This window comes from Geotrypetes seraphini, chromosome 12 (genome assembly GCF_902459505.1).
Source record: "Geotrypetes seraphini chromosome 12, aGeoSer1.1, whole genome shotgun sequence".
NCBI lineage: Eukaryota > Metazoa > Chordata > Amphibia > Gymnophiona > Dermophiidae > Geotrypetes > Geotrypetes seraphini.
The window spans coordinates 59,215,166-59,239,544 of NC_047095.1; the positions used below are offsets into that span (position 1 = coordinate 59,215,166).

At 49.1% G+C, this 24,379-nt stretch overlaps 1 protein-coding gene across 1 annotated transcript in view; it reads left to right on the top strand.

Moving 5' to 3' along the window:
• Positions 1-24,379, top strand: part of TXNDC12 (thioredoxin domain containing 12) — a 48,425-nt gene that overhangs the window by 12,572 nt on the left and 11,474 nt on the right. Inside the window, exon 3 of the mRNA XM_033917018.1 lies at positions 152-204. Within this exon, the coding sequence (XP_033772909.1) occupies positions 152-204 (53 nt within the window). The remainder of the gene's footprint in view (positions 1-151; positions 205-24,379) is intronic.

Consider the following 24,379-nt stretch of genomic DNA (forward strand, 5'->3'; position numbering starts at 1 on the left):
AATACGGAGGGAGAAGTGTACTATAGCGTGACTGTAGAGCTTGTTTCATACACTTCAGAGTGAATGGGTAATAATGCCGTTGATATAATATAAAGTTCTGTGCTGTGATGTATTAAGTAATGCTGATGATCTCCTTTTAAAACTGTTTTAGCGGATTGCCTCTCATGCTTCTTATCCACAAGACCTGGTGTACCGCTTGCAAAGGTACGTGTGAGCTTTGTTCTGTGTTGACATGTAACGAATACCTTGTTTTTTTTGTTTCTGCCTCTTGAGAAGGCAACGTGTATGTGAAAAAAATGAATGTGCATATATCCGTCTGAAAGAGTGGGAGGGCAGACAGTAAAGAGTTCAGCTGCCTTCATGAATATGGACGCAGTCCGAATTGGGAAGGAAATCATGTGTAATTGAAGGCCAAGACGATTGCTGCCAGGCTTCTTTGCTTTGCAGTGTCATATCCCCGTGCCTACCAGGCGAGGACCTTTCCTTTCTACTGACAGCGTTCTTACATGTGAGCCTGGTCTCCTGGAGTGTAGCATCGAGTTAGTGATCTTTTAGCCGATGTTGATACCAAAGTGTCACGGCGACCCGTCATTCCCTAGCCGGACAAAAACGCGCTGACAATCGCGCACAGGATATAAGCACGCCATATTAAAACAGTAAGGGTTAGTGCTCTGAGGGGGTGTGTGGGGGGAACCCCCCATTAAACTTACAAGTGTTCACGCTCCCATGGGGGGGGTGTGGGGGCACCCCCACTACACTGAAAACTGCCATTTTGCTAAGTTTTGTGGGTATTCAACAGTTTTCAGTATAGTGTGGGGGGGGGGTTCCCCCCCCAATGGGAGCGTGAACACTTGTAAGTTTAGTGGGGGGATTCCCCTCCCAACCCCCTTCACAGCGTTAACAGTTACTGGTTTGTTTGTTTTTTGGGTTTTTTTTGAAATATCTTTATTAGCAATTGCAAAGGGAAATACAACCAGAAGTGGAGAAAGCAGAGATAAGAATAACAACCAGAGAGAGCAACAAGTGAAAAAAACATGACACCAGATGAGGCATATTACAGAAATCCTTCGGCTGGACGCCCTACACAATTGACATTTTTAAGGAGCAGATTACCCCCCAAGCAAACACACACAAACTCCAAGCACTCGGCCTCAAGTCACAACAATCATGCCTCAAACACCCCACAGACATACCCCCCATACAACCAAACACACTAGTGAAGCCACCCAGGAGAGCGAAAAAGAGAGAGCGACAGCCACTCCAATAAGAGAGCATGGGGTCCTCAGTCTCCGGCTCTGAACTGTGACATAAAGTCAAGGCCCGCCTCCAGAGAGCTAAGTAACTCCTGTGGGCAAGATTCACAGACTTGGGGGTGCGTTGGATTTCATAATGCCCCACCTCTGCTAATCCACTGCGGAAAAGAAGCCACTGAGTCAGCCACCCAGTGTTGCAACAGAAGCTTTTTTGCCACCAGAACAGCCATGTAAAGAACCCTGCGCTGGGGTAACGTAAGCCCTCCCTCTATCAAATCGCGTTGATCTCCCAAGAGCAGGAAACCATAATTCCAGGGCACCGTGCGTTGGACAAGGTTCTCCGAAAAAGGGAGGACCAGCAGCCATAAGCCGGTAGCGGGACATTCCAAGAAATGGTGAGTTAAGGGTACCCAAAGAACGATTACATTTAGTGCAGACCTCTCATTCCCAAAGCCCCATGCGAACCCCCTGCTCCCTAGAAATGTAAGCTCGGTGCAGGATTTTAAATTGCATTTTCTGAAAATCCGTGGAGCCCCCCAAGGCTTGCACGTTAGCAAAAAGATCAAGAAATGCACTGCGGTCAGATTGCCATTGTGAAGCCAACCTATCAATAGCTCCCAGAGCCGAAGCATTCTTCAAAAGGCGATACCAGGTGGCCAATTTGTTGAAAACAGGAGGCACCTAAAAAAACTGAAGATCCAAGGGACCACAGAGCCAAGCATCCCCCCATTTGCGACCAAGGGACATTTAGTAATGCCAAGCTTGAAGGTAAGCCCAAAAGTGAGTCTGGGGCAGATGCCAGTGGGATTGCAGTTGGGCAAATGTAGGAAACTGACTACCCCCCCCCCCACGGCAAGGAAATCATGAAGAGATCTACACCCCCTCCGCCCCCACTGCTGAACTAGGGAAAGTCAACATTCCCAGACAGCTGCAACAAGAGGGACGCCGCCGGGGTTTTCCCCTGTCGGCGCCGCCACCACCGCCACGCACGGCGCAAGGGGAGAAAAACCACAAACTTAGGCCCCCCCTCCTGGGATAACTGACAGCGGAGCATGGAGAAGGGACAAAATCGAATGGGGGGCACACCAAGCTTCCACCCAGCCTGTGGGAGCAAATTTTATAACAGCCCGACCAACCCTCGTGGATGAACCGAAACAGAGCTGCCACGTTGTAAAATCGAAGATCAGGAAGATTCAAACCATCCTGAGATTTATCCAGAGCCAAAATGCCATAACTAATCCAGGCTCGCTTATGACGCCAGATGAAAGAGGAAAGTATAGAACGAAACAGGCGCACATATCAGTAACCCAGATGGGTATAGTTTGCAGGGGGTACAGAATTTTGGGGAGAAGTACCATCTTAGACAAAGCCACCCGTCCCCAGACTCCCAGTGGAAGATTTATCACAGGACAAGCAGGCATGATATTCTCACATGTGGGTGACGTCATCTACGGAGCCCCGATGCGGAAGCATTTTCAAGCAAACTTGATTGAAGATTTAAGTTTGCTCTGCTGCTCCATGCATGCGTACCTTCCTGCTCCACTAGGGGGCGCATCCCCTCGTGGTCTCCAGTTCAAAATTTTCCGCTGAGCCTAGAAGTCGTGTTTTTTCAGGCTCTGCCCCAACTGCCTTCTAGCACCGCGATTTTTTCTTGTTTTTCTCGATTAAATCGCTGTGTGCGAATTTTTTCCTTTTCAACTTGATTCCTGCTTCGTTTTTGACCGACCCGGAGGCTTCCGGGTCCCCATGGCTGCGTGGCTACTCGAGCCGCGGCCACTTTCGATTCTATGTCCCGGCCTTTGACCGGCTTTAAGAAGTGCACCCGGTGCGAGCGGCTTCTTTCCATCACAGACCCGCATCGCCGGTGCATCCTCTGCCTGGGGGCCGCTCATCCAACCGACTCCTGCCCCCAGTGCGCTACCTTCCAGAACCGGGCCTTCCGTCGAAGGAAAGCCCGCATGACGGATCTTTTCGCCCCAGACCAACCCGCTACCTCGGCCTCGAGGTCGGCCCCGGCCTTGACCTCGGCCCCGAATACCTCGGCATCGCCTCGAGACTCGACTCCGAAGTCCTCGGGACAACAGAAAGCCTCGGCTCCGAGTAAGTCCATTCTTCCCTCTTCAGGTTCTTTACCAGCAAAGAAACCAACCTCGGGGACACCGGCGACGCATGGCGGAAGCCCCATGCTTACAGCCCCGGCGAAGCCCTCCAAGCCTTCGGGCCGTGCCTCCACCACACGGGAATACTCTGATACGAGGTCGCCCCCGGTGGAGTGCACCGAGGCAGTGGACATGCCTTCGATGTTGTCCGTGCCTGTCTTCCAGGACCTACTCCGAGCAATGATCTCGTCGGAGCTGTCCGCTGCAATGGCCCATCTACAACCGACCTCGACCCCGCATGTGCCAGACCAGCCTGAGCCTCGCGTCGAGCCACCTCGGGGAAAAGTGCGCAAGCTTCGCCGCATCTCATCCTCCTCTGACTCCTCGCCGAGGCACCCGAGGCGCTCTCCCTCCACAGACCGCCACAGGGCAAAACGTCGTGCTAAACCGACAGAAACCTCGAACCGCCGTACCTCCAAGAAGGCCCGGAGTTCCCCCACTCTACGAGGCCGTTCCCCTACACCTCGTACGGTACCGCTCAGGGTGGCGGAGTTATCACTCTCCAACCCGCGCATCCTCCGAACTCCCCCTCGGACCAGGGCTCCGATCCGAGGTGTTAGGCTTTCACCAAGGGAGTCTGGGTCGAGGTCACCAATTCAACATCGATCGGTACCCCGAACCCCGGCATCGTCTCCGAGGGGCTCTTCGAGACGTCGGAGATCCCCGACCCCGGAACACTTTCACAGTGCTTCCCCGGTCTCGGAACGTGGATCGGAGCGGGAACCTCGATACTCGAGGGAAGCCTCCCCGTCCTTCTCGACGGATGTCTCGTTCACCGACCCCACACGGGGCCTCGGGAACATCCCGCCCATCCTTCACTCGCTTTGTCCAGGACATGGGCCACGCTTTGGACTTAGACCTCCAGTCCGACTCCAGATACTCAAAGGAGTACCTAGCGGAGCTGGACATGCCATCACTGCCCAGAGAGTCCCTTCGCTTACCACCTAATCCAGTACTCCAACAGGCTTTCTTCAGGAACCTGGAGACCCCCTACATGGTCACAGCCGTCCCCTCCAAAATGGAGGCCAAGTACCGTACGGTACCCTACCCGGGGTTTGAACAACCGCAGCTCTCCCACCAGTCGCTGCTGGTAGAATCGTCCCTGAAAAAGGCTCACCCCTCCCGGGTCTCAGCCACGGTCCCCCCAGGTCGGGAAGGCCGAACCCTGGACAAGTTCGGCAGGAGACTATATCAAAATGCGATGATGGCCTCTAGGGTGCGAAGCTACACTTTCACCTTCACATCCTACCTCAAACACCTCATCGGACTACTGAGAACCTTTGAGACTGACTTACCAGCCTCTCGCCAAGGAGCGTTTAGCCTGCTTGTAGAGTCCCTCTCCAACCTACGCCTCCATCTATTCCACGCGGCCTACAATGGCTTTGAACTCTCCTCCAGAGAGGCAGCCTTTGCTATCGCCATGCGCCGACTAGCTTGGCTGCGCCTGGTCGACATGGACCCCAACTTACAGGACCGGTTGGCTAACCTCCCCTGCGTGGGAAAAGAGCTGTTTGACGACACTATCGAGGCGGCTACAAAACGCCTCTCTGAACACGAACGCTCATTTGCCTCCCTTGTCCGGCAAAAGCCAAAACCGCCCGCGTCCAGGCCATTCAGGGCCCCTCCACGCTGCTACCCGCAAAAATCCACTCCTGCCTTCTCCCGGCCTCCGCCCAGGCGTCCGCAAGCCCACCACCGGGCCCCACCCAAATCCCAACCGCCTGCAACTACCAAACCATTCCCGTCCTTTTGACAGGATACGCGGAAGGGGGCTGACCCCCTCCGCCAGTGTTCCAAGCTCCCTGCCTATCGGGGGCCGCCTCAAAGCTTTTTACCCTCACTGGGAACAACTCACGTCGGACGCATGGGTCCTTGGCGTGATCTCATCAGGATACTCTCTCAACTTTCGAGCCATTCCCCCAGACAGCCCCCCAGGGAAGTGCCCTCCCAACCGAACGCTACTACCCCTACTCCTCTCAGAAGCTCGAGATCTGCTTCGCCTGCGAGCAGTGGAGGAGGTTCCCCCCGACCAACGGGAGAAGGGCTTCTACTCCCGTTACTTCCTGGTACCGAAGAAAACGGGAGACCTACGCCCAATACTAGACTTGAGACGACTCAAAAAATTTCTGGTACGGGAAAAATTTTGGATGCTTTCCCTACCGATTCTCTACCCCCTGATCGAAAAAGGTGATTGGCTCTGCTCCCACGATCTGAAGGAGGCGTACACACATGTTCCAGTGCACCCCGCTCACCGCAAGTTCTTGCGTTTCCAAGTAGGGGACCTGCACCTACAATACCGAGTCCTCCCCTTCGGCCTAGCATCGTCACCCCGGGTCTTCACCAAGTGCCTCGTGGTGGTCGCAGCTGCCTTACGCTCCCAGGGTCTTCAGGTATTCCCCTACCTGGACGACTGGCTGATCAAAGCCCCGTCCAGGGAAGGGGTTATCTCAGCGACCCAACAGACTATTATCTACCTACAGAGTCTGGGGTTCGAGGTAAACTTCCCAAAATCCCAACTGAGCCCCTCGCAGTCCCTGCAGTTCATCGGGGCCACGCTGGACACGGTTCGCCTCCGTTCCTTCCTCCCCCCTCCACGTCTAGAGGCGTTAGTAAATCTGAGTCGAAGGATCTCACTGTTACCCTCGGTATCAGCTCGACAGATGATGACTCTACTAGGCCACATGGCCTCCACCGTCCACGTCACACCATTCGCCCGTCTCCACCTGAGAATCCCTCAATTGAACCTAGCCTCTCAATGGCGTCAAGATCGGGACTCGATCGATCGCCCCGTGACAGTGACTCCTTCCTTGCAACGATCGCTCCGCTGGTGGGCCGACTCTTCAAATCTTTCCAAAGGTTTGCTCTTCCTTGCCCCCTCACACAACAAGGTGCTCACCACGGACTCATCGGAGTACGCTTGGGGAGCCCATCTGGATGGCCTACGCACTCAAGGGATGTGGTCAGCAGAGGACCGTCGCTGCCACATCAACGTGCTAGAGCTTCGGGCCATCTATCTCGCAGCTGTAGCTTTTCAACATCTGCTCCACGACCGGGTGGTTCTCATACGAACCGACAACCAGGTAGCAATGTACTACGTAAACAAACAAGGGGGAACAGGGTCTTGGCCCCTCTGCCGGGAAGCCCTGCGCCTCTGGAAATGGGCAATCTCCAACAACACCTTCCTTCGAGCGGTGTACATACAAGGAGAACAAAACTGTCTGGCGGACAGACTCAGCCGCCTCCTCCAGCCACACGAGTGGTCACTGCACTCTCAGACCTTACGACGGGTGTTCGAACAGTAGGGGACACCTCAAATAGATCTGTTCGCATCCCCCCACAATCACAAACTGCCTCTCTTCTGCTCCCGGATGTACTCTCCGGACCGGCTTGAGGCCGACGCCTTCCTCCTCGACTGGGAGGGAAGGTTCCTGTACGCATTTCCACCGTTTCCTCTGATCCTGCGGACACTTGTCCACCTGAAAACAGTACAAGCCACCCTGATCCTGATTGCTCCTCGCTGGCCACGCCAGCCTTGGTTTTCCCTTCTACTTCAACTCAGTGTCAGAGATCCACTGCCTCTGCCTCGGTTTCCCTCTCTACTATCACAGGGTCAGGGTTCGCTGTTACATCCCAATCTTCAATCTCTTCATCTGAATGCTTGGTTTCTTTCCCCCTGACTTCCCCGTGTCTCAATCAGTCAAGGAGATATTGGAGGCCTCTAGAAAGACCTCAACGAGAACCTGCTACTCCCAAAAGTGGACCAGATTCTCAACCTGGTGCTCCTCCCACAGCCAGGACCCGGTGTCGGTCCCCGTCCCTCTGGTCCTTGACTATTTACTGCAATTATCTCACTCCGGCCTAAAGACCAACTCCATTCGAGTACACCTCAGTGCGATTGCGGCCTTTCACCAGCCACTGGAAGGGAAAGCCCTCTCGCTCCATCCCTTAGTCTCTCGCTTCATGAAGGGTCTCCTGAATGTCCACCCTCCTCTCAAACCTCATCCGGTGGTTTGGGACCTCAACATGGTTCTGGCTCAACTAATGAAACCTCCATTTGAGCCCCTAGACAAATGCCATCCAAAATTCCTCACTTGGAAGGTAATTTTCCTGCTTGCGCTCACTTCCGCTCGGCGGGTTAGTGAGTTACAGGCTCTGGTAGCGGACCCACCCTTCACGGTATTCCATCACGACAAGGTGGTACTCCGCACTCATCCAAAGTTCTTGCCTAAAGTAGTGTCTGATTTTCACCTCAATCAGTCCATTGTCTTGCCTGTGTTTTTTCCCAAGCCCCACTCTCATCCCAGAGAGGTGGCGCTCCACACTCTTGACTGTAAGAGAGCGTTGGCCTTCTACCTCCAACGCACTCAGCCACACCGGAAAGTCCCACAATTGTTTTTGTCATTCGACCCAAACCGGTTAGGTCACCCAGTTTCCAAGCGCACCTTGTCCAACTGGTTGGCCGATTGCATCTCTTTCTGCTACGCTCAGGCTGGTCTCGCGCTGCATGGTCGAGTAACGGGACACAAGGTCCGAGCGATGGCAGCCTCCGTAGCGTTCCTCAGGTCCACGCCTATTGAGGAAATCTGCAAGGCTGCCACGTGGTCTTCGGTTCATACTTTCACCTCCTACTACTGTCTGGACTCACTGTCCAGGAGCGATGGCCGATTCGGCCAATCGGTTTTGCGAAATCTATTTGCTTAAATTGCCAACTTCCCTCCATCCCTTTTCAGTTAGCTTGGAGGTCACCCACATGTGAGAATATCATGCCTGCTTGTCCTGGGATAAAGCACAGTTACTTACCGTAACAGGTGTTATCCAGGGACAGCAGGCATACATTCTCACAACCCGCCCACCTCCCCGAGGTTGGCTTCTTTGCTAGTTAAGTGAACTGGAGGCCACGAGGGGATGCGCCCCCTAGTGGAGCAGGAAGGCACGCATGCGTGGAGCAGCAGAGCAAACTTAAATCTTCAATCAAGTTTGCTTGAAAATGCTTCCGCATCGGGGCTCCGTAGATGACGTCACCCACATGTGAGAATATATGCCTGCTGTCCCTGGATAACACCTGTTACGGTAAGTAACTGTGCTTTCTCCATTTATCACACAAACGCTGGATCTCATCCAGATGGCGTCGCACATTATAGTGGTACAGAAGCTTGAGATCGGGGCTTAAATACACACCAATTTAACGCATCGGCCCCCGTACCGGTGGGATCGCTAGACCCGCATGCCAGGCTTCCACTGCAGTGGACCGCAATGGGAGAAGTTCAGATTTATCGCAATTAATTTGCAGGCCAGAAATGTCCCCAAAGGAGCGAACAAGTGCCAGGACCTGCCCTAGATCCTGGCAGGGATGCTCAAGATAAAGGAGAACATCATCAGCGAACAGATTAATTCGGCTCTCCTTCTCACCAAGGCGAATACCCAGAAGAGATGGGTCCCTGCGAATTTTAGCGGCCAAGGGTTCGATAGCTAACACAAAAAGGAGCGGAGACAACGGACAGCCCTGTCATGTCCCCCTTCCCAATACAAACGGATCAGTAAACTGACCATTTACTAAAAGTCTGGCTTGCGGGCAAATATATAAGCTACAGATCCATTGATAAATGTGACCCTCAATGCCAAACTGGCATAAAACCCAGAAAAGATATTGCCAGGATATGCTATCAAATGCCTTCTCCATGTCCAGACCAACAATAGCCGATGTTCCCTCCAGCCCACGCCTGGAATGAAGAGCCATCAAAGCGTGAGCCAGATTCATGGACTCATAGCGGCCCGGCACGAACCCGGCCTGGTTCTCATGGATCAAAAGCGGCAAAAATGCATTCAACCTGTTCGCCAAGATCACGGCAAAGAGCTTGGCGTTCTGATTAAGAAGAGAAATGGGGCGATAGGTCCCCACCTAGGCCGGGTCCTTGCCTGGTTTAGGCAACAGCACAACGTGGGCCAGATTAGGGGTCCCTAAACCCTGCTCCTCGGATAGCGCATTAAACACCTCTGCCAAGACAGGGAAGACCTGATCCGACAAGATCTTGTAGTATTCGGAGCCAAAACCATCAGGGCCAGGTGCTTTAGTTAACTTGAGCTTCTTAATACCTAGCTGCACCTCTCCAGGACTAATAGGTACATTCAGTTTCTCCAACTGAGCAACCGTCAGCTTAGGAAGCGTGAGCCCCTGAAAGAAAGCATCTCTATCGGAGTCCGAGAACGGTTGGTTAGCATACAGAGATTCATAAAAGTGAACAAATTGTTGTTGAATCTGCTGCTCCTGGGTGAAACGATTACCTTTCTTGTCCTGAATAGACAAAATAACCTGGTGCGTGCGCGGAGGTTGGACCAGATTGGCCAACAGTCGCCCCGTCTTACCCCCCCCTCCCCCCAGGAATACAACTTATACAGTTGAAAATAAATATCTCCAGAGGCTCTCTGCGTTAAAATGGTATCAATCTGTTGCCGTATGGTCATCGGGTGACGTTTATCATCCGCGGAGAGGGAAGTGCAATGTTGTGCCCTCAATTGTCGAAGCTCCCCCGAGAGAGCCAATAAATCAGCATCCATTTTCTTCTGCTTGCAAGAAAGATAAGCAATAATGAACCCCCGCAGAACCGCCTTGGAGGCCTCCCAAAATGTCACTGGGTGGACGTCTTCAGTGTTATTATGATAACTATACTCCAACCACTGTTCCCGAAGATAGTTATGAAATTCTAGATCTCTATAGAGATAACACGGAAATTTCCAATGCCGTTCCCTTGACTCCGGCGTAAACTGAAGTTCCATGACAACTGGTGAGTGATCTGACAAGGGAACCTCCTCAATGTCTATCCCAGACACCCTGGGGAGCAGAGAGGGTGAGACCAACAGGTAGTCCAACCGGGCATATACATTGTGGGGGTGTGAGTAAAAAGTGTACGTGTGTTCCATTGGGTGCAAAATCCTCCAGGTGTCCAATAACTGCAACTGGCTAAGCAAAAAATTTACCCCCTTGGCTCCATGGTCCCTTGCCCCCGCCTTTGCCGGATTACAGTCCAGGGCAGGATCTACAATAATGTTAAAGTCCCCTCCCACCAGCAGCTGGTAATCTGGATACATGGCTATCCTGGCAAGCGGAGCTGAAAAAAATTTATGATTATACACATTAGGAGCAAACAGATTGCATAATAACCATTTGTGCCCCTATAATTCCCCCAACACTATAACATATCAGCCCTCCCGGTCTTGGAGAACCTTATGAGTATGGAAGGGCAGTTGTTTATGAATAAGTATGGCAACCCTTCGTTTCTGGGTACCAAAGGAGGACAAGCAGACCTCGCCCACCCAGTCTCTCCGAAGCTTGAGGTGTTCAGTAAGGGAAAGATGGGTTTCTTACACAAAAGCGATATCAGTCCCCCTCCTCCGGAATCAGGTCAAAACTTTCTTCCTCTTTACCAGAGAGTGGATCCCGTCCACATTTAAGGTAGTTATAATCAACTTAGTCATGAGTAAAAATTGTCCCAGGTACAATAATTGGAAACAAAATAGTACAGTGGACGAACGGCCCCCCAGCTAGGCCTCCCATCCATGGAAACTGGAGCAGTGGCACACCAAAGAATCCCAATTGACTCAGAAGCCGGATCAATCGCCCCCGGGCACGCTGCACCACAACACATGCAACCCTCTCCCCTATCCACACTCACAACCACCACACATACCGGCACTCAATCACACCATTCACCCCCCCACATCCCCACCCAAGCACCCCTCTCACACCCGCTCCCCACCAACCCCACACTTCCTCCCAGAAAAAAGCTTCCCCAGAGCCATCCCCAAAATACCAACCCCCAATACAAAAGAAAAACCTAAGAACAAAAAATTTAGCTCCCAAGGATCAGAGCAACCTAAAGTCCATGGCTGAGCTCTCGTGGACCCACAGTCTCCCACAAAGATGTCAACTGCCAATGCTGTATGGAAAACCAGCCATCTCTGGAGCAGCGCATCCTCTCGCAGTCAGCCCAGTCCAAACAGGCCTCAGCAGTGGCGAAACAGTAGAGAGTATAAACAAAGCTCACTGCATGCGGCGCTAGGTATTCCATGTCATGGATCCAGAAACAGAGCAAAAAAGGTCACCAGGCTCCAAATAACCCAGATAATACAGTTCACTTCCACGCAAGCCAGCAGAGTCCAAGCAGAACTACCCTCCGTGGCCCGGGTATCCAGTAGGATTCGCAAGGAAACTTAGGCCCCAATGGGAAAATACAGAAGGCAAACTGCCGTGTCAAATGGCCGGATCAGCCGCCGGGGCCCCCCCATCAGCTATAGCCGGCAAGGCGTCCAAAAAATGCTACGCTGCCGCTCTATCAGCAAAGGTATGAGGTTTCCCATTTCTCCAAATGCGCAAAGACGCCGGGTACACCAGCGCAAAACGCATTCCTCGTCGATGAAGCATGGTACAAAGGGGCGCCATTTCTTTACGAAGGGAGGCCACATGGATGGAGTAATCATTGAACAACAAGTTTCTGCCCTTCATATTCCAACTGACCCACTTTCCGGTAGGTTTGTAGGATAAGCTCTTTTTCTTTCCAGTTGAGGTATCGAGCAATTGCTGCCCTGGATCGGTTGTTATCTCCCTAGCGTTGACCCATGCAATGCGCTTGCTCGCAGATAAAGCCAGCCGCCGGTGGTTCCAGGCCCAGCCGAGTCGGGAGCAAGATTTGAAAGAAGTGGTAAAGGTCTTGTTCACCCCGGAGCTCCGGAAGACCCACCACGCGAAGATTGTTCCGTCGCTGGCGATTCTTCTGTTCATCAAATTGGTCAGTCAGTGCTGTCACCTGGGCCTGTAAGGCGACCAGGCTAGTGCGATCCCGCAGCACCGCATCCTCACCTTCAGAGACGTGCTGCTCCACCGCCGCAATGCGGCTCGCCTGCGATTTAAATCTTTCATTTATACAGTCTACAGCTGACTGGAGTTTATGGAGTCGATCCTCTAGGGCCGTGGTCACCATACGAGAGATTTCTTGTGCCCACTCTCCCCATTGCGCCGGGGCAGAAGATGGAAGTCGGCGCCGCCGCCATTTTAGGCACAGGGAAGGCAGGCTTATGCTTAGGCGCTTTCACGGAACGTATCGTCATTCCGGGCTCAGACCGCCGCTCCTGAGATCGCACTCCTGCCTGGCACCGTAAGAAGGACTCCAGCGATATTCGTGCCGATTGGGCAGTAGTTTAAAGAGAGTTAAGCAGGTTTATGGAGACCGGGGGTCGGAGAGCTCGAGAGCACACATCTGCTCAAGTCAAACGCATCATGTGACCCCCAACAGTTATTGTTTTAATCCGGAGCGCATACGTCCTGTGTGGGATTGTCGGTGCGTTTTTGTCCAGGGTACTTCTGTTACGGTACCAAGTGCCATGGGTTCTGCTGCCTCCTGCAGCAGATGTGGTGCACGGCGCTCCCAGGGGTAAGTTCTTCCCAGACTCGGGCAGCAGCCCATTTCTGAAGCCATTTCCCTCTATACTTGGAGATTTAGGGGTCTTTTACAAAGCTGTGGTAGAAAGCGGCCCTAGCGCACCTTTATATGGGACTTTCCTGCATGCTAAGGCCGTTTGTCCTGCTCGCTACGCTAATGTTTTGTTTTATTTATTTAAAATTTCACCCATCTACAAATCTGGGCGGTTTATAAAATACATGCATTATTTAAAACAGACATCCAGCAAAATAAAACAAATTGCACCATAATAATGTAACAAATTATTATGGTGCAAAAAATATGGGCAAAATCTGTTGCTATTAGCACACGGCCATTAACAAAAATTAACATGTGACATAGTGAGGAAAGGAGGCACCTGGCATCGCCAAGCCCCCCCCCCCCCACCCGCCCCGGTAACTGTTCAAATCTTCGCTGGCAGCGAGCAGCATCTCCTGCCTGCTGCTTGTGCTGGCCTCAGCTCTCCCGCCGACATCACTTCCTGGTCCTGAGATCAGGAAGTGACGTTGGAAGGAGAGCAAGCCGAGGATGACGCAAGCAGCAGGTAGGAGATGCTGCTGGCTGCTGGTGAAGATTTGGTGGACAGAGAGGAGTAGGGTTGGCGCCCCCACCAAGACAGCACCCGGGGTGGTGCACCCCCTGCCAGCCCCTTATTATGCCACTGCGGTTTGGTAGGAGGTAAGGGCTCAGAGGCTAATCAGTTGGCATGTGGTGACTCACTGATTAGCATAGAAACACCCACTCTCTGCCACCCCACACCCACCCCTTTGGGGAAAAAATTTTTAAGTGAAAACAATTTTTTTAATTGAACAACCAGAATACAACAGGAAAAAAAATGTAACAGACGATACAGTAAATATTCAAAAATGTTTTGTACCATATACAACCAAAAAAAACCCAAAACCCCAAAAAAACTCTGTGGAGTGACGATGTTCCTAAATGGACTTTATTTGAAAGTGTCAAAGTTCCAAAGGTACACTGAAATCATCCACATAAAAATAAATCATCCACATAAGAGCCGTAAAGGACCTAGTCCGCTAGGGATACAGGACCCAACACAGTCCGCGTTTCGACAAAAAGTCTTCTTCAGGGGTCCCTGGGGGTCCTATAAAGGTGAGTAAGAGGGAAACAATTGTGTTGTGAGGACGGAAAAATAGCATGTAGGAAGGAAGAAAACAAAACTGTCCTCCCTAGCCCTCTCCCCAGTGAAACGCAGTATATGGAACAAGCCAAAAGAGAAAAACAAAAAAACACAGTAGGAAGTACAAAATATGTTCCCGGGCAGAGAACAAGTATCCCCCAAGCCCAAGCTTCCCCCTCCCCACAATATATGCAAAAAAAGAGTTTCATCCCCCCTAAGAGGAGGAGGTCTGAACAGGACCAAAGTGAAAATATGACAATTAGGGCCCTGGACTTTGAGGCGCCCCCAAGAGAGGAAGTATAAGACCCCCCCCCAACTCCTCCAACACCCAAGAACGAAACCCCATCAGTCAAGGAGAGAAATAAAAAAATAAAAGCAACAAAACAAATGAGAGAGAGAAAAGAAGAAGAGAAAAAAACAAAACAAGGGAAAAAATGTTTTAAAGACTTTTTTGGCATATGGGTAGCATGCACACATTTAAAATTTAATGTGGGATGTCTCAGTGTACCCTTTTAAGCTGTGCTAGGCAAATGTTAACGCTCACTGCAGCTTATTAAAAAGGACTCCTTAGTTCAGGGATTCGGCTTTATCACATTGCACAGCTAATAACATAAGAAGTTGGATTTCTGCCTTAATTTAACTTCACTTAAGTAAACATTGATGTTATCTCTGTGTGACAGGTTTCTAGTTGGGAAACTCGGGTGTAGTCGGGCAATTTTATTCTCCTTTCTGAAATTAGAGCAGGATTTTCAAACCAGCTGAATAGGGTGGTATCATGCTCCAGGTCACCAGGGATAGGTTAAACTACTCTTGGTTTTGCATAAACCAGTTTGTGGTGTGGCCAAAGCCAGACCAGCTGGACCTGTTTGGTGACATGGTACAGTCTGATTTAAAAGGAGGCTGAGGCCTGAACTGAATTTCATGCCTTATTACACCGGGCACTCAAAACATATTGAACATGTACAGTTCTAGACAGAATGGTTTTCTTCTTGCACCAGACGTTTATTGCCAGCTTAGGGTTCTGCTTAAGGGCTCCTCATTCCACAGGAAGACGTGATAAGCTCTATTACTGCCTCAGTTTACCTCACAGTCATAAGAAGATGAAAAATTCTTTGTTACCTGAATACAACTGGTCTCTCCTGCTGTTAGTATCTTGCAAGCATGCTTGCTGATGCCAGGAAGTACAATACATTACTCTTAGTCCTCCTGTCCCAGGGGTAGGGAATTCCAATCCTCAAGAGCCGGAGCCAGGTCAGGTTTTCAGGATATCCACAATAAGTGTGCATGAGATAGATTTGCATTTCAAGGAGGCAGTGCATGCAAATCCATCTCATACATATTCATTGTGGATATCCTGAAAACCTGACCCGGCTCCGGCTCTTGAGGACCGGAATTGCCTACCCCTATCCTATCCTACTACTTTCACTTCTGACAGTCTGGGATCTTGCTAGGTGCTTGGGACCTGGGTTGGCCACTGTTGGAAACAGGATAACTAGGGTCCTTTGGTTTATTCCAGTTTGGCAGATCTTATGTTCTTATGTGAGCCAAGTATAGGACAATCATGCCATTGTGACATCACTGATGAGGCTGGCTCTTAGGCATTGGTGGAATGAGGCATTATGACATCACAATCTCAGCTCTGGAATGTTGCTACTCTTTGGGTTTCTGCCAGGTACTTGGGACCTGGGTTGGCCACTGTTGGAAACAGGATCCTGGACTTGATGGACCTTCAGTCACATATACACAGGTTGGAGAGAATTAGATGAACCATTATGCCTTATATTTTCACCACTTTGTTTTATCTAGGGATTGCTCAACTGTTACTGTAATGGTGTCTAATGTGATGATTATAGTTAAAGACTATTATTATGCTGTAATAATTATATGCTTTATGCTGTACTTTCAGTAACTTTATATTAATGATTGAAGAGTTAGAATACAATATGTTAATTTAGAATAATTATTTGCAGCGTTAGATAATTTTTTACATTGCTATATTAATTTTAAGGATAAGACGCACTCCTATATTTTTGTAACCTATGTACCATGCTTTGGGTGTGTCTGTGGGAAGGTGCATGAGACACAACCTTGTTCCCACTCACTGCATTTCCTGCTTTTCTTATCTAGATTCCCTGATTCTTACAGCTTAACCCAGTGATTCCCAAACCTGTCCCGGGGGAACCTGAGTCAGTCAGGTTTTCAGGATACCTACAATGACTACCGTGTTTTCACGCATATAATGCGCACGTTATACACGATTTTACAAACCGAGCATAACCATGCGCATTATATGCATGAGCGCGTTGTACAATTTTTTTTTTTTACATAGTTCCCCCCCCCCGACATCAGATTCATCCCCCAGCCCTGAAAGCCTGATGCCCTACCCTGAAGGACCGCTCGCACCCCCCCGATGTCCGATTCATCCCCCAGCCCCCCCTCCCCCGCACGGAGAAGCAGCCTACCGTTGGTTTCCGATGCCAGTGAGCCCTGCTGCTTCCTCTGCCGCGGTCCCGCCCTTTCTCTGACATCAGAGAAAGGGCGGGACCACGGCAGAGGAAGCAGCGCAGGGCTCAGAGAAGGGGTGGGACCGCCGGCAAAGGAAGCAGCAGGGCTCACTGGCATCGGGAACCAACGGTAGACTGCTTCTCCGTGCGGGGGGGGGGGGGCTGGGGGATGAATCGGACATCGGGGGGGGAGGGTGCGAGCAATCCTTCAGGGTGGGGGAGGCCAGCGATCCTTCAGGGTGGGGCATCAGGCTTTCAGGGTCAACACCCTGAAATGTGCAATGTGAAGTCAGGGACAGGACTTCAAGGGGGACAGGCAGACCTTTAAGGGGGGACAGGACTTCAAGGGGGACAGGCAGACCTTTAAGGGGGGACAGGCAGAGTCGGGGCAGAGGGCAGGGCGGTGAGAGGAGAGTCGGGACATCAAGGCAGGAGCAGGGCGGCGATTCGGGGCAGAGCTGCGAGAGGAGAATCGGGGCAGAGGGCAGGGCGGCGAGAGGAGAGTCGGGACGTCAAGGCAGGAGCAGGGCGGTGATTCGGGGCAGAGCTGCGAGAGGAGAGTCGGGGCAGAGCTGCGAGAGGAGAGTCGGGACGGCAGAAGGAGGTTTTAATTCAAGGAGCAGCATGCGCGGTATATGCGTGCGCGCGCTATATATTAATTTGTTTACATAAATTTCGGTTTCCCACGCGCTATACCCGTGTGCGCGTTTTACACGGGTGCGCAGTATATGCGTGAAAATACGGTATTCATGAGAGTAGTCTATCAACCCATTTTTTCAGACTTTTTTTTTTTTAACTTTTCCCTTCAGCTGTAGTGGGACATCAGCAGTGTTGACTCTGTATCTATTTACACGAAAGGAAAGGCTGGTGCATATATATGTTATATACTGCATCATATGCTGTAAATTTATCTTATTGGGCAGACTGGATGGACTGTGCGGGTTTTTATCTGTCATCATCTACTATGCTATTTATTTATTCAATTTTCTATACCGTTCTCCCAGGGGAGCTCAGAACGGTTTACATGAATTTATTCAGGTACTCAAGCATTTTTCCCTGTCTGTCCCGGTGGGCTCACAATCTATTTAATGTACCTGGGTCAATGGGGAGATTAAGCGACTTGCCCAGGGTCAGAGGGAGTAGCGTGGGTTTGAACCCACAACCTCAGGGTGCTGAGGCTGTTGCTTTAACCACTTCGCCACACTCTCCCCTCTGTCACCCTGCCTACTCTGACTTCCTTACCCTTCTGTCCTTACTCCTATGAAACGTACCATGTGTTCCCTTGACCCATTGGCATCCACTTGGCTTAAGATATACCTACACACAGCCTTCTCCCTCTCGCCATGCTTTTGATTAACCACAGTCTTTTCTGCAGGTATTGTACCCATGTCTTGGAAGCAAGCTGTAGTCTGTCCCATCCAGAAGAAGTCCCTGGACTTGAGTCTTCCAGTTAACTATTATCCAATTTCCAATCTTTGTTTTCTTTTCAAACTTATTGAGAAGGTACTCCCCACTACTCACCCCCCTAGCCAGCAGTTTAACCATCCCCGTTAACTATAACCCCTTACCCTGGCATCTTGTTTGTCTGTCTTGATTGTTTAGATTTGTAAGCTCACTCGAGCAGGGACCATCTCCTTCGTGACTCTGTGCTTATGCCTGGTAGCACCAAACAGTAGGTACAAAATTGCTTTTTTAAATTGTGGAAATTAAGAACCATAAAAAAATATTTTGATCCTTTATTGTAACATCATCTATTTAGGAGCACCCAAAAAATTCTAAGGAAATTAAGGATAATTCAGAATACAGCTTTTCGATTGATTTTTGGTTTAAAAAAGAACGACCATTAAAAAAGAATGACCATAGTAGTCCATATTATCGTCTACTTCATTGGCTGCCTTTGGAGGCAAGAGTATTATTCAAATTTTCCTGTATCTGCTTTAAGCTGATATCGGGATTGTCTCCAGCTTACCTTTTTTCTCATTTTGTGTTGCATAGACCATCAAGAGAAACTAGAAACGTCTACTTATTTGCTTATCCAAAAATTAATGGGTGTAGATAGGATCTTCTTAGATAGGACCTTAGCATTTCAAGCTGGTAGGCAACAATCTTGGTTAGGTAAATGTATTCAGCAAGCTATGTTATCCTATTGCTGTTTTCGGAAATTAATTAAGACCACTTTGTTCGATAAGTTTATTACTTAGTTTTTATTATTGAAATTCTATGTTACAAACATTTGTATTTTTGTATTATTGTATTTCGCCGATTGCCCAGCTCTTTTTAGTGTAAACCGCCTAGAACTTTTGGTTATGGCGGTATAAAAGAATAAAGTTAGCAGTAGTAGTAGTAGTTCCAATTGCATTTCCATGTTGAGTGCTTAGTGGTTCTTCACCCTCACCAGGGAGGATTCTGGCTAGATCATAGTATAGAACCAATTATTGCTGCACTGCCGAGTGAACTCCTCTCTATGCTGGATACTGACGACATCGCCCTTGTTGTCGACCTGCTCAGAGCTGTCGGTGGCTTTTGATCTGGTTGACTATTTTTTCTTACTGGTTCATCTTGCTGAGATTGAGATGACAGGAGTGGTGCTCTGCTGGTTTGCCTCCTCATTGCACAAATGCTCCTTTTTTTGTTTCAGGACCCTTGTTATCTTCTTCTTCAACTCCTCCCCCCTTTGGAGTCCCTCAGGACTCTCTTCTGTACCCCCTGTTATTTAACAACCTTCTGAGTTCCTTGGTGATCCCGCAGCAAGATTTTTATATTGAGGCTTTTTTTTCTTCTAAACTGGTACCTGGTCTTCCCTGCCTCTTTCTCTACTGCAAATTTCTCTGCTCTGCAGTCTTGTTTAGTCATTGACAGTCCAACAAAAGGCAAGGGAGACGTCTTTTTCATCCAATGATAGTCTTTATTCAGCCAATAACAGAGTCTTTGCTCAGAAATGTTGTCCCAACAAGGATCCTAGTTTCGGCATAATCAAGACACCTTCCTGAGGGGACACTCTTACAGAGAACTCTGAAAAACGCAGAGGAAGCTTGAGCAATCGGAGCAACAACGTCGGCAACCCCACGTGATCACGTTCCCCCGGTCTTAATCAAGTGCTCGAGGCAGCAGGCATTTTTTTTTTACTTTCTTTTACTGTAGCTCAGAGCACTCCTCTCAGCCACCACACGAGTTACTACTCCTCTGCGTTTTTCAGAGTTCTCCGTAATAGTGTCCCCTGATATGATTCAGACGTTCAAATACTTGAAGGGTATTAACGTAGAACAAAATATTTTCCAGAGAAAGGAAAATGGGTAAAACCAGAGGACATAATTTGTGGTTGAGGGGTGGGAGAATCAAGAGCAATGTAAGGAAATTCTTCTTTACGGAAAGGGTGGTGGATGCCTGGAATGCGCTCCCGAGAGAGGTGGTGGAGAGGAAAATGGTGACGGAGATCAAAAAAGCGTGGGATGAACACAGAGGATCTAGAATCAGAAAATAATAGTAAAAATTAAACTAAGGCCAGTACTGGGCAGACTTGCACGGTCTGTGTCTGTATATGGCCGTTTGGGGGAGGATGGGCTGGGGAGGGATTCAGTGGCTGGGAGGGTGTAGAGTAGGTTTTAACAGATTTCAGCAGTAGGAACCCAAGCACAGTACCGGGTAGAGCTTTGGATTCTTGCCCAGAAATAGCTAAGACTGGTTGGACCATTTGGGTCTTATCTGCCGTCATCTACTATGCTACTATGTTAGCTCCAAGTCCATCTTCAAAATTAAAACCTTAAAATATTCTAATATATTGTCATATTTAAAATCTTATATGGTTTAGCCCAGTGTGACGCAAACTCTTTTTTTTCACCGTGGCACACTAAACTTGGAGCTGCCGGAGTCTAAGAACAAACTTAGGTGCTGGTAAAGTAGGCCAGGGTTTTGAAGGCCTCCATTAACGGTCATCTCCACCCCTAACCATGCCTACGTTTTGACCTTAGACACCACCAGACACCATTCTGTAAATGCGATTCCAGCGCCTGTGCTACCTTTTTTATATATAACAAGTTTTTAATCGGTTTTAAATGACACAATCAATTACCTCACTGATTAAAGCAATTAAGTTGGGCGTTAGTAGGTGTGATGAATGCTGTCTAAAGAATATGGGCCTCGGAGGCCTCTTTAGAAAATTAATACACCAACCAAATAGATCTCAATGATGGAGGAAAAAGCCCCAGATGTCCAGAGGAGTAAATGCCATAAGTACCGTACTACTTTATTGTTCTAATCTTATCACACGTTTAATTTATATGAATATATGGAGGGGTTTTTTTCCCCCCAATGTTTGTTTATTAGTTCTGATTGGAGGGTGCGTGAATGGTGTGTGGGTTCTCCTGTGTCTGGTTGTGGTAGTTTGGATTAGGCGGTTGTTCAAGTAGGCTGGGCTGTCTCCATTCAAGGTTTTAAATAGTAGACACTAGAATTTGAATAGTATTCTTGCTTGTATTGGGAGCCAGTGAGAGTCGAGGTATGCCGTCATGATGTGGTCGTGTTTCCTCAGTGAATACATAAGTCTCAGTGCTGTGTTTTGTACTGTTTGTAGTTGCTTTATCGTGGTTGCAGGGCGAGGGAGATAGAGGATGTTACAGTAGTCTAGAAGACCTAGGACTAGGGACTGGACAATGAGCTGGAGTTGTTTTCTGTTGAAGAATTTCCAAACTTGCATTAGGTTTCTCATGACTATGAATGATTTCTATACTGTTTTGTTGATTTGTGGTTGCATGGTACAGCGTTTGTCTATCATCATTCCCAGAAGTTTTAGAGTGGGTTGAATGGGGTACATGATTGAGTTTGTAACTAGGTTTGTTATGGTTGGGGTTTTATGATTTTCGAGGAGTATGAATTTTGTTTTGTCTGCGTTCAGCTTCAGTTTGTGATCTTTCATCCATGTTGCTGCTGTTTCTAGTGTTCTGTGTAGTGTGTCTGTCATTGTGGGTGTTGGTTGATCAAAAGGAAGGAGAATGGTGATGTTGTCTGCATAGCTATGGGAGGTTAAGCCTAATTTGTCTAGGCAGGTGCCTAGGGATGCAATGTAGAGATTGAAGAGTGTAGGGCAGGGGTGCCCAACGCGTCGATCGCGATCGACCAGTAGCTCAGGAAGGCAACGCGAGTCGATCGCGGAGCCTATCCCAGGCTCTGTGATAGACTCGTGTTGCCGTCCTGATCTACGGGCCGATCAGCCTTCCTCTCCAGTGTTCTTTCTCCCTAGGGCCTTTTAGCTGGGCGATCCGCCCAGCTGTCATCTGCCGCTGCTGAACAAAAAACCGGCTTGGAGATTTCAGCCCGTAGCGAACTTATGCTCCGGGCTCTAACGTGTGCGTGCCGGCTTCTCTTCTCTTCCCTCCGAAACCGGAAGTTATGTCCGGGGGGTAGGGGAGAAGGGAAGCCGGCGCGCACATGTTGAGAGCCCTGAAGCAAGCGTTCGCTACGGGCTAATGCGGGAGACAGGTTAGTGAAGCATTTGTTCTTCTTCCTGCCGGGTCCTGCCTACTTTCTGTTTCCGCGAAGGCAGGACCCAGCAGCATTTCCCCCAATAGGTTGATCACGATCTTGGGCTGATCAGCCTTCCTCTTCCCGACGGCAGAATTGACGTCGGGGAGAGGAATGCTGGTTGGCCGAAGCAGGGAGAGCTTAGGGCCTGTTATTGGTGGCGTTTGAGTCCTGGTCCCCGATGGCAATGGCAGTGGCAGTGGCTTGGGGGAGGGCAGGGAGAAAGAAAGAAAAAGGGCAGGCAGGGAGACAGAAGGAAAGAAGAGAAACAGAAAAAAATGAAAGGGGAGACAGAGAGAAAGAAAGGGAAGAGGAAGGAAAAGTTGGGGGAAGGAATGAGGTCTGGAGGAGAGGAAGCATACAGGCTAAAAGAAGGGAAGAAAGATTGTATGCACAGTCAGAAGAAGAAAGTGCAACCAGAGACTCATGAAATCACCAGACAAGGTAGGGAAAATTATTTTATTTTAAATTTAGTGATCAAAATGTGTCTGAATTTATATCTGCTGTCTATATTTTACACTAAGGTCCCCTTTTACTAAACCGCAATAGAGTTTTTTAGCGCAGGGAGCCTAGGAGTGTCGAGAGCAGCGCTGGGCATTCAGCGCAGCTCCCTGCACTAAAAACTGCTAACGTGGTTTAGTAAAAAGAGAGGGGGTATATTTGTCTATTTTTGTATGGTTGTTACTGAGGTGATAGTGCTTAGAGTCATCTGCTTTGACCTCTTTGAAAACCCTGGAATAGGAATGATAATTAACATTTTCTATGCATACAGTGTGCGTTGTGTTTTTTTAAAATTTTATTGTTGGTAGATCATTTTGACTTGGTCATTTAAAAAGTAGCTCGCAAGCCCAAAAAGTGTGGGCACCCCTGGTGTAGGGGATAAAGGGGATCCTTGGGTACACCGCATGGGATGGACCATGGTTCTGATTTTTCTTTGTTTTTACTCTGTAAGTCCTGGATTGTAGGAATCCTTGAAACCATGCGTGCACTTTTCCTGTGATTCCTATTGTATCTAGTATTTGTAGTAGGATGTAATGGTCTACCAAGTCAAATGCTGCAGAGAGGTCTAGTTGTATAATCAGCATTTTTTGCCTTTGCTGAGGTGTTGTCTAGCTGTGTCTAGGAGGGAACCTAGTAGTGTCTCTGTGCTAAAATTGGTTCTGAAACCAGATTGTGTAGGGTGAAGTAAATTGTGGGTTTTCTAGGAAAGATAAAATAAATATAACCTCCTGAATTTATCTATCTCTATATATAAAATTGTATGTATGTATGTTCCGGTTCATACGACAAAGGTGCAACGACAACCCAGCGCAGACAACTGAGTGCAAGGCGTTAGCGCGCTGAAGAAAACCAGTATTTTAAGGGGCTCCGACGGGGGGTGTTGGTGGGGAACCCCCCCCCCCCCACACACTTTACTTAACAGAGATTGCGCCGGCGGTTTGGGGGGTTGTAACCCCCCTCATTTACTGGAAACTTAACTATTTCCCTCTTTTTTAGGGAAAAAGTGAAGTTTTCAGTATAATGTGGAGGGTTACAATCCCCCAAACCCCCCCCCAACGCCGGCGCAATCTCTGTTAAGTAAAGTGGGGGGGTTCCCCACCAACACCCCCCGTCGGAGCCCTTTAAAATACTGTTTTTCTTCGGCGCGCTTCCGCCTTGCGCTCAGTTGTCTGCACTGGGTTGTCGGTGCGCCTTTGTCGTTGCGCGCTTATGACCTGTCACCGTATGTTCCAGCATAACTCCAAAACGCATGGACAGATTTCAACCAAACTTGGTATACATATCACTTACTATCTGGGAACAAACACTGTGGGGGTGGGAAGGGGGTGATATGTAAAGAATCATCGAAAAAGACAGATATTGCTTTGACCAATTGTGTGAAGCTTGGGAATGATGTCACACTGTGCTGTGCTGTCATTGCTGTAACAATGGCTCCAAGGAAATGTAATGTCATCAAAGCTACGTCTAGAGCTTCAAAGACAATCCAGCATCCTAAGGCCTGACTACAGGATATGAAAAAGAGAGCTGCTACATCTAGAGCAGGGGTTGCCCACACTTTTTGGGCTTGCGAGCTACTTTTAAAATGACCAAGTCAAAATGATCTACCAACAATAAAATTTTTTTAAAAAACAAAGCACACTACGCAGAGAAAATGTTAATTATCATTTATATTCTGGGTTTTTTTTCAAAGAGGTCAAGGCAGATGACTTTATACAATGTCACCTCAGTAACCACTATACAAAAATAGTTTTTACTAAACCACGATAGCGGTTTTTAACGCAGGGAGCTGCTGTTGCGGTTTAGTAAAAGGGGGCCATCGTGCAAAATATAGACAGCAGATATAAATTCTCAA